Source organism: Bacillus rossius, chromosome 1 (genome assembly GCF_032445375.1).
Source record: "Bacillus rossius redtenbacheri isolate Brsri chromosome 1, Brsri_v3, whole genome shotgun sequence".
Classification (NCBI taxonomy): Eukaryota; Metazoa; Arthropoda; class Insecta; order Phasmatodea; family Bacillidae; genus Bacillus; species Bacillus rossius.
Genome location: NC_086330.1, coordinates 145,622,329 through 145,641,234, shown reverse-complemented (window position 1 = coordinate 145,641,234; position 18,906 = coordinate 145,622,329). Strand labels below are relative to the sequence as shown.

General features: G+C 37.7%; 1 protein-coding gene across 4 annotated transcripts in view; it reads left to right on the top strand.

Moving 5' to 3' along the window:
- LOC134546249 (SNF-related serine/threonine-protein kinase) overlaps positions 1 to 18,906 on the top strand; it is a 229,866-nt gene that overhangs the window by 192,169 nt on the left and 18,791 nt on the right. Inside the window, exon 1 of one of the 4 annotated variants that reach the window (XM_063388938.1) lies at positions 15,489 to 16,221. The exons of the other annotated variants lie outside the window; for them this stretch is intronic. Coding sequence (XP_063245008.1) covers positions 16,145 to 16,221 — 77 coding nt within the window. The 5' untranslated portion in view covers positions 15,489 to 16,144. Of the gene's footprint in view, positions 1 to 15,488; positions 16,222 to 18,906 lie in introns of those variants that run through there. 4 annotated transcript variants of the gene reach the window in all.

Here is an 18,906-nt window from a genome sequence, read left to right as displayed (position 1 = left end):
ACACAGCTACCTTGAAGGATGCTAACAGCGCGTTGTTAGGTACTGAGGCTTGTTGAGTAAACACATATTTTTTTTTTTTTAAATTTGTAATTTCCTATTAAAAAAAAGCACGCGATTTTTCAACCATAGCCGGGTGAATGGTTTCGAGATGTCGCTTTAACTTACTTGGAAGCATACTTTCGGTTGATAAAATTTTCAAACAGAGCACACACTGCGGTCTTTCTTCATTGTTTACTTCATTAACCTAAACAGGTTGGCAAGGTAGTTCAGAACGACACTTCTACATAAGCTTATGATAGGCTGTAGAGTGTTGAGAGTATAAACAGTCCTTTGCGTGAGATGGAGAAGTTTTTAGCACAAGTTCGTGGAATATTGTACTGCCTTTTTTTGTTTTGTTAGCTGTTTCGGCCTTGTAAAGTTATTAATCCTTACTAATATTATAAATGCGAAACTGTCTGTCTGCCGCGCTTTCACGCCAAAACTACTGAACCGATTTAAATTAAATTTGGTACACAGTAAGAGCCTGAGAAAGGACATAGGCTACTATTTAATGCGAAAAAAGGGTTGTAAGGGGTTGAAAAGGGGGGATGAAAAGTTGTATGGAAGTATCGTCATTTTTAGAGCTAGAAGCTTGAAACTTATTTTTTAGGCTGTTGATTCGATATAAATAAATATGAAATTCAAAGTTTGTAAAAGTTTTACCCTCCAGGGTGTAAAATAACAATAGGGAATAGGGGATGAAAGTTTGTATGGGAATATGTAAGGTTTATGTGAATGTTTTATAAGCTTGCGACAAGAGACAAAATATTAGCGCTATTCTGATGTAACATTTACGAAGTCATTACAAAATGCGAAACTGAAGTTAACGCGAGTAAGAAATTGCCAAGCATCGCGCCGTACACAATGAGCGCTGTGCAGGCACGAGGCGGTAGGGGGGGGGGGGGGGTTGAGCGCGGCGTGGTACGGCGCGGTGTAGGTGGGGAAATATGCCTAAGTGTGCTTACCCGAACGGGCAGACGACTGTGCCACACGCATGCGAATACTGATTTTTTCCGCTGCAAAATCATTATTATTCACTGCAAATTGATTACAATTCGATTTGCTTACAAGCTTTTTTGTTTATTAAATTAATGATCTTCGTGAAATACAAATAACATTAAGTTTTTATGTAATAAGGTAGTTTATAAAAATGTACTTAAATAATTGAATAGGCTCTTTGCAGTGAAACACTGCAAATATCTCATTAAAGTACTTATACGTATGTGTCTTATTTGTAAAATAATTCGCCTAAATAATTAAAAATGCTACCCAAAGACACTATTCCACGCGGATGGATTCGCGGGCACAGCTAGTATAATATAATTTGCTTTTAAAACCCGTAACTGTGCGTATCACTTAAATTTTAAGTTCAACATTTCGCTTACAACGCCTTGTAATATGTTTTTTTTTTTGTCAAATAATGTTGGATGGTTCTGATGTCACCGAAAACGTCACTAGCGGGGCCATGTTTTCTTAACGAGTTGAATGACTTCAGTTTCCATAAAATATTTTGCATGCTGGATGGGTTCTAAATTATGTTATATGTTGAACGCAATCAGGCAATCATATTCGTGCTTAGTGAGAACGGAAATGACGTATCGTTTCCGTCACAATCTTTAAAATGGCGATTTTTTTTTTGGATTATAGAGGTTATAATGGTGAAATAACTAAAATAATGTTAATGGTGAATGAAAAATAATTGTATATGCTAAAAACAAATGATTTGTAAATAACTTGTCTAAAATCTCAGAACCTTTGTTTTATTATGTGTATAGTATTAATGATAGTTATATTTATAGATGTTAAATAATGCAAAATAAGTATAACAAGTTATAAATTTATCTCCAGAGCTGTCTTGTGTTATTTAATAGAAAAAGTGATTAAAATTGAAACGTTTTAGAAATTTCAGAACAAAAATTAACTTTGATGGTGTGACATTATCTAAAACATATTTTAGGTCATCTGTCCACGTTTGTTTGATGGAGAGAATTGGAAGCCATGTTTCGTCCAATACTACCCCTCCAACTCTATTGTCAAACATAGTAAGCGACAAAATCTGACAGTATGTCAGGGTCTTGGCAATATACATGTACACTTCTTCCTGCTATTACAATGAACTCACCCATTATAAAAATATTTTGATACTCAACCGGACCCCTTGGCTCAGAGGCTCCGGAGGACAATCAGCCATAGTTTACAAGGTATGTATGGCTATTAAATAACCGGACTGAAGTCATAACACTTATTATTCGTCACCAATTACAGCAGAAGTTTTATCGCCTTCAATGTACAATGTAGACAGCTCCATACGACGTACAAACTGTACAAATTTCATACTTGTTACAAGGATAATCCTTGGAAACCCAGCTGCCAACGATATCGCTTGTAAAACTGCAAGGCAGACCTTTCTAAATTTCCAAATGGTACAAAGCTATGTCTTGCAATTTTACAAGTGGTATCGTTGGCAACTTCAGTTTCCATTCCTTCCTTGTAAAAGTACAATTTTTTAAAATGTATAATGGTGTTGTTGTCGAAGAGACGTAAAACGGAAATTATTTAAAAAATATATATAAATAAATGGTAGTTCCTGGGGATATGGGGATGGTCTAGGGTTTTTTTTTTTTTGGGGGGGGGGGGGGGGGGTTGTCCGCTTGAGCGGACAAAGTGTTCGCCTGATTCCACAAACGTGCGTGAATCCGTCTCTGTTCGTAACATTATGTGATGGATGTAATGGAATTACGTTACGCAATGGATGCTTGGATGCAAAGTGTCTCCGAACGTGCAAACGCAAACATTGTAAAGGTTTAGGATGAGAGGGCGGAAAGTTTGTAGTCGTGTATTATCTCACGTGATCTCATTTATTTAAATTTAAAAAAAAACTCTTAAAAAACTGTCATTTAAAGTAGGAACTAATTTATAGATGAATCATTCGTTAATACCTCACTGTAGCAACGACAACCAAGGTAACTGCAAAGAAGGGTGTTAATACCTGTTACTTTTTTTGGTAAGTAATTATTAGATGTGACATTAGCATGAGACATTCTCCCTCCGTACCGCTTCTTCTTCTCTCTCTCCCCCCCTCTTCTCCCTCGTGTAGTTTGTTGGCAGCGGCTTGGCTACGTGCCGTGATGTGTGCGGGAATGGGTCGTGATGCTTATTGCGCTAAGTGACGCTAATGCCATGTCTTAATGCTCGTCGCTAGCAGCCGCCTGTAGCGCTGCGCGGCAAGTCCTTCAGCCGAGCTTCGACAGCTGATCGCCTCACCACGCCGGCGCCACCAGCTCGAGATTTACAACTGCGTGTCGAGTTTTCGTCTTGAGAAGTTAATTCGCACACAAGCTGACTGGCGAAAATTTGTTTGCTAAGCAGCCGCGTAATGTACGAAACCGAACGTGTCTCGTAATTTGGTATATTGCATTCATATTTTTGACAAGGTAGGTACCAAATAAAAAACAAATCGCCCACGCCCAATATTTTCACATGGTCTTGATTTTTTTTAATTAGGGTTAAATCGAACAAAGGCAAATGTAATACACAAAAATATATCACAAAGGTGTATTTCAAAACACATGTGAAACTGTCACACTGATAAACAAATTTTCTATATTGTGTCAAACGTGCGAACGTGCCACTGGGAAGAATACTAAAATAAGAAGAAAAATAAACACAATGTTGCAGTTATTTTATAGTACAACGATAGTCGAATTTTTATTTTTGATAAGAATTAACACACCACCTCCAACAACTTAAATAGCTTTATTTTTTTATGTATAAAATTTGAAGGCAATACAGCTACTTAGATTTAACTTAGTGTGTCAAAATAATCATTATAGTCGTGCTCCTGTATATACTTTTGTTGCATTTGTTGCAAGATTACTTGAAAATTGTAATTGAATTCATTTCGGAAAACGATAATGGGTCGGAAGATATGTAGGCGTGAGTTGTAAACAATAAAACATACCCGAAACGAGTAAATATTGTTGAGTTTAGTATTACTTCGTCAGAAAAAGAAATCAATGAAAATGCTGCTCAACATTTCCTTAAAAATATATTTATTTTTGAACATGTGCGACTATAATTTACTATGACAAAAGGAACAAACTAAACACGGAAGTGACTTCGCTGTCTCTATATACTGTGACTGAAACTGCCAATACAATCACAATAGTCCACGAGTACTGAATTATACTGTATTCAACGATGGGGCCTCCTGCGTTTTTTCGAGCGCAAGGGAAAGTATAATACAAGAGCTGTAGATACTGCAAGTGTGGCTTAGGTTTTTGAAAACACCAAGATGTGAATAATGCCTCTGCATGCTCCGCCTCGCCCATGAAGTCGGGCAGTTGCAGCTTCATATCATTGGTTTAGTTCCAGGACAGTGTCTACGAATGGTTCACTATTTATACAGTGTAAGAGTGAACTCTACCGACTAACAAAATGTTGAAAACCTCTGTACGACTTATGGTCAAAATTGCTTCCCAAGGCTGGTGTTAGTGTACGTCTTTGAAGTTGGAGCTGAAGAAAATGTTTTATTGTTAACTAGCTGTGCCCGCGACTTCGTCCGCGTGGAATAGTGTCTTTGGGTAGCATTTTTAATTATTTATGCTAATTATTTTACAAATAAGACACATACGTATAAGTACTTTAAAGAACTATTTGCAGTGTTTCACTGCAAAGAGCTTATTAAATTATTTAAGTATATTAGTACATAAGGTATAAAGTATTAATATGAGTTTATTTAAGTACATTTTTATAATGATGTTATTACATAAAAACTTAAAGTTATTTGTATTTCACGAAGAACATTAATTAAATAAACAAAAAATCGTTTAAGCAAATCTAATTGTAATCCATTTGTAGTGATTAATAATGAATTTGCAGCGGAAAAAATTAGTATTCGCATGCGTGTGGCCAGGGTTGGCACGTTTAAAACAAAATGTTTAAAACAATATGTTCAAAACTGTTTAAAACAATACACAATGAATAAAACAAGTTTAAAACACAATGTTTAAAACATTCTGTTCTAAACATATTTTTTTATATGTATTTTAAAACAAGTTTTATTTCTTACGAAAACGAAAACTGCAGATTGACATTTTCATCACAAGCATTACTGTCTCATTGTAAGTCCCCATTGTGATAAATATCCAAATATCCAGACTAGGATGAGAAGTTTTGAAGTGAAACACATTCCTCACGTAAACATAAAATACCAGCACTGCTTGGGGTCAAACCAGTCATATCTTAGGGTCACAGTTCCACTAAGTTCATCTAACCTAATTAAAATTTGTTTTTGTTAGTTAAGTGCACGGAAAACAGTTACAAGTTTAGCAGCCTTCTCTGTTCCTAGCCGGTTCCTTACAGTACTATGCACAAACCCGAATGTGGAGAAAAGCCGTTCAATACCAGCTGACGAAGCCACTGCACTGTGTAACTGATGTGCCAGGTTCAGAGTTGCATGATGAGTACTTTTCTCCAAAGCCATCCACCATACTAGAGGTTTAATCTCTTTTAGTGTTACAGGACTGAATAAGTACTCCTTGAAAGGTGAACTTTTTGCCTTGTACTTAATAATATCCGGCATGGCATCTGGGTGGTATGTTAAAGCATACTCCATTGCAGAGTGAAGTTGCTCCTCACTCAATCTCTCCCCTCGAAAACGTGGGTCTATGGATTAGCTAGGAGATGGGCATCAGTCACAGCTAAGTTAAATCGCTTCATAAAGCAATTTAGTTCATTGGAGTTACAATCATTATCATTTTTGAAAAAATCCTGTAGATCAAGCCAAACTTCAACTGCTTCACCAATGGTGCAATCATCACGTTGCACCTTATCTAAAGAGACTGAAAGAGTTTTGAGTTTTTTAAGGTAGTCTTGTGCATTTTGTTTCAATACAATATTACTCACTTTCGCACTTATGTTTGGTTCGATGGCACTTCGATTTTCAGAGCAGACTTTGGCAATGATGTGCCAATTGTTCAAATAAGACTCTATGCAATCAGCTGAAGAATTCCAGCGAACATCCGTAGGGAGAGCGAGAGCTGTTCCACCAGCCAGTTTGTACTTAGCAGCTGCAAAGTGGGTGTTTCTGAAATACTTTGCTATTTGCTTAACATGTTCCATAATGCTGTCTACTTGCAAGTCATGTGCTAGTAAATTGAGGAGATGAGCTGAGCAACCGTACGTTATAACATCTCTTATGTCTTTTCTTGCCAGCTCCTCCCTCATTTTCGCCATGTTGGCAGCATTATCAGTAACGAAACTTCGAACTCGGCAACCATACTGTTGACAGTTTTTAATTGATTTTTCTGCTATCTGTAACAGGTACTCATAAGTATGACTGTTATCTTCAGTGTCAATGGTTTCAGTTAGATGAGTGCATTGGTCCAGCACATCACTCACGGACACACACACAATTGGATTATTGTGCACATTGCTCCAACCATCCAGAGCCATGCACACAGATTTTCCGGATAGTTTTTTCTTCACCTCCATCCATTTCTCAGAGTAAATTTCATCTAGAAGTTCATTTGAAACTTGCCTTCGGTTAGGGGGTTTGTAGCCAGGGCGAAGAAGTTGAACCATTTTTACAAACTCAGGATGTTCGACATGCCTGAATGCTGAGTTTGTACCGAATATGAAGCGAGCTATTTGCAAATCTAGTTGTTTTTTAACGTTTACTGTGGTGCGTATGGTAAACCTATCCATCAAGGTAGTAGATCCATGTGGTACATGTGTAGAGGAAGAAGCTCGAGATCCTACAGTTGAATCCTCTTCACTACTTACTGTCGAGAAAGACAGATTACTTTCTAAACTTGATAAAATAGAACTTTTGCAACCAAGTGTTGATGTTCTCTCTCTATCTGTAACAAACATAAAGTACCCCATTGTTGTAGTTTTCGCTTTTCGTACCCTATCAACAAGGGTAGAGAGTGGGAGCGGGAGTGGTTTACAGTGGGGGCAAATATTCAACTTTGTTACTCGAGAGGCACAGCATTACACACATAAATGAATTGCCAGAATACTGTGTGGGGTTAGGGACAATGTTGATACCAATGTGCATAGCCATAAAAAATAACTTGCTACCTATCAAAATAGCATAGTTTTTGTTCCATATCCAATCAGTTTTCTCATGGACCAACTTTTGTTTGTTTAAGTTGGCTAGTATGTGACATACATTATTTTTAAAGGTTGCTGTTATTTGGGATTGTAGCAATTTCTATTTGTATAATAAGGATTTATCACTTTACTGTCACTGGTATGGTTACTGTTATTTCGATTGTAACATGTCCTTGAACAAAACAAGCAGCTGTCAATATGTGCCTGCTCAGTTGGGATTAAATTTTTTTATTAATAATAAGTGTCATTTTGTAAATTTTATGCTACACCTACTCAAAATTGCCAAGGCAACATTTAATTTATAACGTAGCCTATATTAAACAAAAGTTTAAAATACATTAGCATACATGATATCCTGTTCATTTACTATATGAAATTTTTGTGCTCTGACAAAACTCTCACATCTGTATCACTGATCACAGTCCAACTGTGACACACAAGACTGAATGTAATGTGTATTTTTTAAAACAATTTTTTTTAATAACTTGGCTATGGTAGTATGGTACATTAAAATGTTTTTAAAAATTAATTTTCTCTCATAAAATTCCACTGCAACTCAACATGACCTCAATTTGGATTGTTTTTAATTAATATTATTATTAAACCTGGATAGTAGCTGGCTTCGGTAATTTTCATTGCTATGAAAACTTAAAAGTGTTAAGTGATAGTATGACCATAAACAGCAAAAAAAGAAAGTAAAACTGTTTATAAGAAAATCAACACTTAATTTTCGTACTACACATAACCTATACAATTCTTACGTATACTATAATTAACATAAACAAATACAAACAAACCAGACATCTCAACTAGTCCAACCATGTCTTCTTTACACAACTTACATTTTGCCCTCATAGTTTTACCAGTACTTATTGTTTCAATAAAATGTTGCCATATTGGATCCTTTCTTCTACCAGTTGAACTCATTATTACACTATGTCATATACTACTACTTTTATTTTCACACTTTTTGACACTATGAAGTAATAAAATGTATCACTCACTACTGGGCACATAAACAAATACAAACAAACCAGACATCTCAACTGTCAACAATATGGACAAAAAAATTCCCTGCATTACAGTTACCACATTCCCCTCTCAATCAGGGTTGCTACAGTCAGGGAAAACCGGGCAAAGTCAGGGAATTCCATATTCAAAAATGTGTAGCAATATACCGTACACCTGATGGGACTTCTGCTGAAACAATATGTGCAAAACATATTGTGGTGGTTTTGTTTAAAATTAATATTAAAAACAAAAAAAAGTTTAAACATAAAAAAACTCTTTAAAACATGACAAACTGTTTAAAACAAAAAAAAACAGTTTAAAACAATAAAAAACATGTTTTTTGATTTTTTTTTAAAAAAAACTGTTTTTTTTTTTCCCATCCCTGCGTGTGGCACAGTCGTCTGCCCTCACGTGTCTGCCCGTGCGGGTAAGCACACTTCACACTAGGCATATTTCCCCACCTACACCGCGCCGTACCACGCCGCCCTCCCCCCCCCCCCCCCCCCTCTCCTTGGTCATCAACACAGCGCTCATTGTGTACGGCGTGTTGCTTGGCAATTTCTTACTCGCGTTAACTTCAGTTTCGCATTTTGTAATGACTCCGTAAATGTTACATCAGAATAGCCCTAATATTTTGTCTCTTGTCGCAAACTTATAAAACATTCACATAAACCTTACATATTTCCATACAAATTTTCATCCCATATTCCCTATTGTTATTTTACACCCTTGAGGGTAAAACGTTTACAAACTTTGAATGTCATATTTATTTATATCGAATCAATAGCCTAAACAATAAGTTTCAAGCTTCTAGCTCTAAAATTGACGATACTTCCATACAACTTTGACCCCCCCCCCCCCCCTTTCAACTCCTTACAACTCTTTTTTCGCATTAAAAAGTAGCCTATGTTCTTTCTCAGGCTCTAGACTATCTGTGTACCAAATTTAATTTAAATCGGTTCATTAGTTTTGGCGTGAAAGCGCGACAGACAGACAAACAGATGTACTCCGACCTTTCGGCCGACGTTGCTCACGTATCCCCTCCCAATGTGCGCCCTTGAAGGCTAGTATGGGAGTATCTTCCAGTTCTTTTCTTTAAAACATTCCAGAGTTTTTTAAATATACAGAACTGCAAGGGATCGCTCCCTATTTGTTGATTGGGAGGGTATTAGAGCTTTGGAAACGACCAGGGCTGGGGTCCCAAACCAGCATGGTCGCCTCCTCAGTCCCTCTACCACATCCAGCTAACCAGACAGTTGGCTGTGTCCTGTGCCCTAAGACTTTCTCAGCACTGCTGGCGCCTTCCCCAATCTCCCACATCACACTGGGACCCCTCATAACACCCAGTGAACCTGTGGTCTGGTGGAGGCCTATCCAACCTCGGTTAGCTGTCCAGGCTAATACCGGAGCTGTGTCGTCGCTCTCAACGTCGACTCCGCATCGGGCTAGGGAACCCTTGGAGCCTGCTCCAAGCGATCGGAGCACCACTACGAAGTACGAGTCCTACCCAATCAGAATCCAGGGCCTTGTAGGAAACCTCAGCGGGACACCGTTCAATCTCTCATGGATTCTTCCCGTACTACTACCAACGTGGCGTTGATTCGGCAGACTGTTCGCCAGCTACTAACCGATTGCCTCTCTTCAGAGTTACTCCACAGGATGTCTTCGTCTCCTCGGATTACCCTCCGACCTGCCGTACCTCGGCCCGGCAGATTTACAGCCGATTAAGGCCCGGAAGTGCTTGAACTCAACTGGCGACGATCTCAGGAAGCCCTGACTAGAAATGACACCACGGTGCTGGTCAGGAGGGCCTCGGGAGTTGCCTCGTTTACTTCCCCGACCACTGAACTAGGGGAATGTATCACACCTAGTCGAGCGGTTTACAGCTCTTTTTTATTAAGCCCAGGTGCACGCAATACCGCAGCGCCATACTCAGTCCTTCCATTACCGATAGGCCTGAACCATTCAGTATGGGGGCCCTTTGGGCCGAAACGCCGGGGCTCGGCAGTCGAACCCCCCAGAAAGGTTTCAATCGCATCTGCTGTTGCCCGCAGATTCAACCAATCCACCATTTCTGGTCCCATACATGCAATTGAGGATGCACTGCGGCAGGGCTACGCCCGGCATTGTCCTTTTCAGTTAAGGCGATGCTATGACCAGAGGTTGAGGCTACCCATCCCAACATTCGCCCCCAGCAACGGTGGCCACGTGGAGGCAGAGGATTGCCACTTGGTGCGGAGAGGCTATATATTCGCATCCTTGCACCCTTTCCGCGAACCTGTTGGATCATGTCTCGGATACTAGAACAGGCAACAGTTCCGACACCTCAGACGACAATCACCTTTACCGCAGGGTCAGGTCCACTCCCGCTAGACAGACAGACAGACAGACAGACAGACAGACAGACAGACAGACAGACAGACAGACATGTTTTCGAGGGCCCGAAGGCCAACGCACCCGCCTACCACCCCTCCCAAATGTGCGCCCTTTAAGGGTAGATTGGGAGTCTGCTTACTGATCTGAAGAATACAGAGCTCTTTTCCACTGAAACTTCCAGATCCAGGAAAACATGTCCCCTCCACCACTACATACATAGTGGCTTCTTAGGGACCTGTAGACCAAAATCCCCACATGGAGCTACATGCAGGTAAGGGTTCAAGACAGGTGCTTCCACAGTCCAGCGAGCCCCACAGTCGCCGGACATGCTTAGCAAACTGCTACCCATTAGTCATCCAGGTCTTTCCAGTACTCCAGCCAACTTTAGGTCTCATCGGCAGACTGTTCGCCGGTAGTTTGACCAGACCACCGCGCTTCAGAGTGCAGACAGACAGACAGAGTTACTTTCGCATTTATAATATTGTTACGAACGTGAGCAAGGCCGCGACACGTGCAGGTGCAGAGCTGGCTGGCGGCCGCCGCAACATGAGATGCGCCGCGCGCGCCTGGAAGATTACAAGGATTGTTGCTTCCCCCCCCCCTCCTTCCCTCCGCTCCCCGCGCGGCTCTGATAGCTAGACATCTGACAACTGACAGCTGCAGAGTTACGCAGTCGCCGAAACGTGTTTCGAGAGATTTCTGCCATCGAGTCGGCGCGGAATGACGCGACTGGCCCCGACCGCGCTCGTGAATTCGAGAAGGTGCCTGGGCTGATATATAACACGAGAACGCTGGCCTCAGAGTTCAGTTCAGAGTCGGAGTTCAGTCGGTAGTTCTCCCGCGGCGGAGTTTCCGGGAGCGATAGTTCCGCGGGTGCGGCAGAGTGGCGAAGTCCTTGGACGAAGGTTCCAGGGCAGGGAGTGAGTCAGTTCAGTGGAGTCGGGAGTTTTCCCGCGGCGGATTTTCCAGGCGATAGAGCGGCGAAGTCCCTGGATGAAGGTTCCAGGGCAGAGAGTTCAGTTCCGGGCGATAGTGTCGTGGGCGCGGCGGAGTCCCGAGCTAAGTTCCGATAGAGGCGTCGAGCGGATCCTCGGCGAAGGCAAGTGTGTAGTCAGCAGCGGAGTGCGGCGACGGAGTCCCGCGGCGGAGATCCACGAGGGGTGCTGCGGCGAGAGTTGCGCCAGAGGTGCGGCCCAGCGAGGTGTGTGGATTGTAAGAAACGAGTGACTGGGGAAGCAACATTTTTTTAAAAGTGTAATTGATTATTTGGTATTTTAGAAGATTGTTTGTAAGTGACATAAGTAGTGGCAATAAATAAAACTGTGTAGTGATAATATCTTTAATTGGGCTATCCTTTACGAACCCGGTCAATCGTAACAATATTAAGTAAGGATAATAAAAGTATCAAGATGGACACTGAGCATCTGGATTATTGTTAATTGAATTAATAAGTTCTACTACCACTGTAAATTTTGTTGCTGTAGAAAAATTAGTTATTAAAAAATTGAGGGTAACACCTTTATTTTCCACATATTTTTTGTGGCGTGTTACTACTACCCGCAATTTTTCCAATGTTTTCGTTTTACTTTTACTTTTATTTAAGGGCTGTTTATTAAATTTTATCTCTATACGTACCTAGCATTTGTTTTGTCACAAATATTTTGAACAAATATTCACTTAGTGTAATATAAAGGATGTGAAAATGTATGCTGTTGATAATTAGGAAAACGTGCGCCTTTTTACACCCATGATACCACACTAAGTGAATATCTGTTGAAAATATTTGTGGCAGAACAAAAAAATGCAACGAAGAAGGGATTTACCGAGTTAAAATTTTAGAAATAATAATAGAAGTAGTAAAAAAAAATAAAAAATCAACATGGCGTAGGAGACGGAGCCTTAATATATTTTTACTTGACTAATTCATTCGTGGTGACTCATTAAAAAGCTCATCGCTTCTGTTTCCACAAATGGGCAGTGCGTTCCAATCATTTGTAGCTACATTTATAAAATTTATTTCTTCGTGATTATATCTGTATATAACAGAATACGAAACATGAAAAACATCGGGCTATTCCGGTCTTACTCGCCGAGTTGTCATTACTATTACCTGAAAGCTTTTCTCCTGTTATGTTATTATGTTTTTCCTCAAAATTTCCTAGCATTTGCATACTAAACATGATCATATCATATAAAAAGTTGCACATGTGTTAGTAATTATTATAACTAGCATGACTCTTTACTGATCGAAAATAACGTTCAGTAAATGTCTTAGTGACTATAATTTGTGACCCGAAAATTGATACAAGAGAGTTATCGGAAGGAACAAACAGAAAAATTTCCTAGTTAACAGCGATATGAAAATGAATTGACCAACATGGTATCTGAGGTAAGACCATTATTTAGTGCTGCACGCGCGTTAACTAACTTAAGTTTTGCATGCAAAAATTAATAGAAATAAAATAATGAAAAGACTGGAGTGATATTATAAATACGGTTAGCAAAGTATAAATTTAATAAAAATTAAATAAAGTAATAAATATGCTGAATGTTTATCCAAATCTATTAATTTTAATTATCTATTAAATAATAATGTAATAATTTATAATAAAAATAAATTAATCATACGGGAATGTAACCTCACGTATATAAGTACATTTAAAAAAAAATTATGAACACAATTTCTATCTTCAATATTCGCCATAAATAAATGATTTTAATAATATGGAACAGTATTAAATATAAATCACTAGAGTATATGATCTAAAAGTTAAAAGAACACACACACACACACACACCTACACACACACACATAATATATATTATATATATATTATTTGTATGTACTCTTTTTTTTCATCCTTAGAAAAAATCGTTACGTGGTGCGTACGCAATCGTAAAAATTCACTCAACATTTTTTCATAACGCTTCTAAAGAAGTATAAGTTCAAAAAAAACATAAGCGAGCGCATAGCAGACCATGCACACGTCCTGTGCGTCATCGGTTCACAATGTAATTCTTAGGTTTTAATTATAACCAATGAAATATTCGCGATGAAAATCTGTATGTAATGTTAGTAAAAAAAAAAAAAAACATTTTAAGCACATCAAGTATCGATTGACACGCCATTACCGGCAAAGACTGTTGAAACATTGGCTGAAGGACATAAAAAAATATCAAACCGCTGTGACTACAGTTTAAAAAATAAAAACAAACTCAAAAGATGTACCTGATGTACTGTTTGGGTGAATCACGGAGTGACGTGAAAGGGTCCCACGAGGCCGAGCCCGCGGCGGGGCAGAGGGCAGGGCAGAGGGCCAGCTATTCGGGAGGATGGCGCCAGCACCCGGGGAACCGCGCCGTGCCAAGCCGCGGGCGGTGTGCCGCATTCCAGGGGCGCAGCTGTGCGGTTTGGAAATGCCAACAGCATAAATTAAGTTTTTAATATTAAAAAAAAATTGGTTGTCTGTAAAGTCGGTTTACGGACGATAGTTTAACGCGACAACAAAACATTGATGAAATTATTGATCCAGAAGAAAATGAAATATCCAATTCGGCCTGAGACTGAGCCGTAATAGGTTTTTGCAACCAAACTATTTAGGCATTTAAAATATGTTTTTCTTTGAGGAAGTATTTTTTTCTTCATTTTTCTATCTTTTGTATGATAAAATCTACCTCTGCATACTTTTATGAATAAAATTGAATCATCACTATTTTGTAAGGATACAAAGAAGGAGTGAAATGAAATCTACAGTTTAATTGATGAATTTACTTTTATTTACACTCATTAATTCAAATATGTTTATTACTCTTGTAGTGTCGCGCGCGCCGTATTTATTTTTACAAGTACAAAAATGAAGGTTTTGCGGTGGCGGGGATTCGATCCGTTAACCTTTGGATTGGTAGTCAGCGATGCTAATCGCACGGCCACGAGGCCATATTGGAAATAATAGTTTCAGATGTTGTATATATATTTATAAAAATTTTGTTTTGTGTTGTGAAAGTTTTAAAAACGTATGTAGTCCGCTATGTTTATTTCGTATAGTGGTTTAAAATATATTGTCGGCTGCAAGTCGGCCGCCATGTTTATACTAACTTCAAGATCGTCGAGAATGTTTTACGCTTTTTCGCATTTACACATTCAACGACGAAGTTTGTTCGTCGTGAAATTAACGTAGAATTTAATAAAAATGCCCTTGCAGTTAATAAAAAAGTATTAGTAAGTTTAAGAAAGAATTTCGGCTTTAATCTCAACCCAGACGCTCGTGGTGCGCTGGGACAGAGATTAAAATTCGTCGAGAATATTTTACGTTTTTATGTCTTCCAGTGCTCAAAATGATATGCAATTGTGGCCCCGGGCACGAAATTTTATTTATAATTCATTAATAATAACGCCCCTCGTGATAAACAAAGGAAAATATGTATTAACGAGTGCCTGGTTTCCGCGGAAGACAATGAGCGTAACGGGACACATCGTAGTGGGATAATGTGCGTAACAGGACACTTTTTCGTGCGTGCAGCCGGCGTTCATCGATTTATTAGACGTTGTCACGTCAAAAATAGAATTTTCTTAGACATAGCTTAAATAAAATAAAAGTAATTTTTCAAATATTATTAGTTCAGAATTTATAGAATGCTGTATTAACGGAGTGGATTTTTGATTTTAATTGCAAAATGTTATACTTCGATGAATAATTTTTGACAATGTTGAATTACCTTGGTAGCAATAAAATATGCATGATTGCCATGTGTTCATGTGGAGATGTGTGCACGTGTGTAAGTTTTTTTTCTTCATTGAAACTGAGGTTATGATTTTCAACATTCATACTTCGTGGCTATGCAATTTTTAATTTTTCAAACAAAAGATGAATCATTTTAACATTGTGTTTTGGTTGTTCCATATTGAAAAACAGATAATCCTAAACATATATCGTGAATATTCTCAACTACGAGCGACCACAAAAAAAAATCACGGTTGCCAAAATTTTACTTATGGAAATTTAACGACTTTTAAGGTTTTAGATTGCTTATAAATACCTTACAGTTCGCTGATTTCCAAAGAAATAACATTGTTAGTTATAGCATAGAGTTGCGACTCTTTTATCTTCCTTGCTTTGTGACTGTTGTTTTGGCTGCATCCGTTAGTGGCCATCTTTTGCATTGCTTCCGAATTATCACAAAAGATGCCACCAAACTCGATACTTCTAGGGATGTGACAACCTTCATCGACTGAAGTGTCCTTTCGTCCATTAGCTCCGGAATAGTTTTGTTGCTTCAGTGTTTTTGTCATTTGTTGAAAACATAAATAGTGGAATTTATAACTGAAATATAGACAAATGAAAATTAAATATAAGTATTAAAAGTATTATCTATTAGTGAAATTCAACTTATATGGGTATTTAAAGTTCATTATAAGTATTTTTAATAATTTGGGATTCATTATAAAATATTTATCTTCATTACTACTAACATCAACAGTATGTTAAAATTTTGTATTTGTATTTACCAATGGCCGTTGTTATTTGCGGTTTGCTGAATCTTCGTAAATACTACGACTCAAAATGGCTGTGTGCAAATTAGTACGACCAACTGTTAACAGATGGTACTAAGAGTAAAAGTATCCGGATACCATCCGTCCCTTAAAAATGTGTCCTTTTACATGGCTGCATTTGTAAGGTATGTAGAGATGTGTGTGCTTTGGACACAACCGTATGTATTCACATACAGCCAATCTCGCTCTCTTTCTGTAGTAGCTTGCTAGTTTTATGCATGCAGAAATCATACTTGTAAGCTATTTTGTGTTCAAGATAAAGTTGCCACAGACACATGCTACTCAGATAAGAGGCATTTGCAGGAGGGGAGATAAAACTCTAAAAATTCTTTTACTCCCACCAACAAAGGGAAATAATTTGAAAGCAAACAGCATGAAAAATGGTTTAATTCCCCCCTCCCCCTCCCCCAAAAAAAAATAAATAAATAGAATTCTGCATACATAGTACTTTTTTATATATATAAATAGATTGTCTTTAGAATAATTAAGTGTTAAATGTTCATAATTTCCTTTTGATTATTATTATAATAAAATGTTCACTAATAATTTCTGGTTGATTCTGTCTTTTTTTTTTCCTCATTATCTTGAATTAACTTCAACTCATAAAAGAAAATGGTAAAAAAAAATTACCTCTTTCTTTATAGTGTTTGGTACATCTTTTAAGGTTGGGTATGGCAGTGGTACACTTAGTTACACATTTGCGTTGTGATGGAACTTTGAGGGAGTGCAGCCTGGTGGGTAGCGCTGCCCAGAAGAGGACAGTGGAATGAGCTAACCATTGTGAAGCTTGGGACAAGGGTGAATGGGTTTGCACGGGGTGATTTCAGGAGATCATGTGATATTTAAATTGTCATGGCCAGACTGGGATTAAAACCAGTTCCCTCTTGGATGCCAGTCCATTGTGGCGCAAGGATACACAACGGGGCAACGTCTTAACAACTGGAGGAGAAAAAATTGATTGGAGCTTTCAAAACTTGTAATTTAACCACAGACCAACCAAACGTGGAGTTTTTATCTATATCGTGCTAGGCAAATAACATAGAATTGAACAGAGTTTTTTCAGTCGAAAGTTGAACATTTCTTTCTCTCTCTCTCTCTTTTTTAAAGGAATTTAGTTTTGTCCTGAGCGATGTCAGAATGTCTCCATCATAAATAAATTTTGACATTTTAGTAAAACACTGTGTAATTTGTATTTTGATTCTTGTTAGGCATATAAAAAAATAAGGATTTTCAAAAGGTAAAAAAAGTTGTGTTCATTAATGATGCTGAACTAAGATTTTCAGGTAGGCCTAGACCTATTTGTTTTATGTTAAACATTTGGCCTCAAAAATAGTGATATTAATTTATTTAAATAAATGCCCGTCTAATACAATACACACAAATTGGCTTATTTTAAAGTGATTGCTATAAGTACCATAAATATGTATGTACAATGTTTTAATAATTAGCATCTTTAAAAAATTAACACTTGCATTCAAACACACATGGGCACACAAAAATTAAAATATTATTTTTTTTTAACATTAATGTTTACTGAACTCTCCCGATACTTTCTTGGGTCCTTACATATTATTGAATTGTTATGCATCCTATTTATAATTTTAAATACATCATGCAGACACATGTAAAACCCATCTATCTCTGACAAAATGAAATTTATATAAAGGACACCAACCTGATGGTGTAATATTTGCTCATTTACACATTTATTTAAAAAGAAAAAATCTTTTAAAATGTTTTCCTTAACACTAAAATGTTGTATCAGTCAAATTAATCAGATTCATAAATTATCATTTCACATTATATATACATATAGACACACACACACCTACACACATTTACACACACCAACACACACACACACATAATCAGCTTTAAATGTGAATGAGCATGGATGTTGGTATAAACATTTAGAGCAGCAGCATTGGCCCTGTCTAGTGAGAGCCCGCTGGTGTTACGTTTTGTGTTGAACTGTCATTGCGCTGCAAGGTCGCGTGCACCAGCTGGAGGTAAGGAGGAAGGTTGAGGTGATGTTACGCGCGAGAATGCATTCAATTGGCTGAAAGTGAATAATGTGATAAGGACCACCCCTGGCTCGGGGTAGAGATTGTTAGTGTTTAAAACTTGCTAGAGAATTTCCCCTTGTAAAAAATAACTTTTTCTGTCGAGTTATTACGCAAGTGTTACTACTGATCATTGAGTCAGTGATTGATGCATTGGACTGGGTGGGTTTTGTAAACAAAACACTAGAACAAAATGAGCTCAATAGTGAAAGGAGTAGTACAGAAAACAAAGAAAAAAGTAATTTAAAATTTGACCTAATAATTGCTTTTCATTGTTTGAATTGCCATAATGATTTAAGGGACTATTTTTAATACCTATAACATGTTTGAATTTTTCTCGGAAGTTGAAGTTAAAATACGGCATTGAATTAAAGCCTATTATTCACCTCGTATAACTTTCACATTCCAAATAAACGAATAGTCATTGTATTTCTGATGATTTCAAAAATCATTACTTTTTCCATTTTTAATGGCTGAAAAACATATTACATTTTTTGTTGGATTAGAAAAATAAAACTTTAATTTTAACAAACAGTGATTAAATTTCTTTTTTATATTTGTTTATGATTAAATTTGGATTACTGTTTGATAATATCTTCCATTAATTTAGAAAAAGTTTAAAGTTAAGAAAAAAGTTTATTGCTGATAAACAAAACTGTCTGACTAAATCATCCTCTGAAACTTTTAAAATTTCAAACTAAACATATTCTTGGATCATTTACACTTGGTCAGGTACCACAGTGTTGA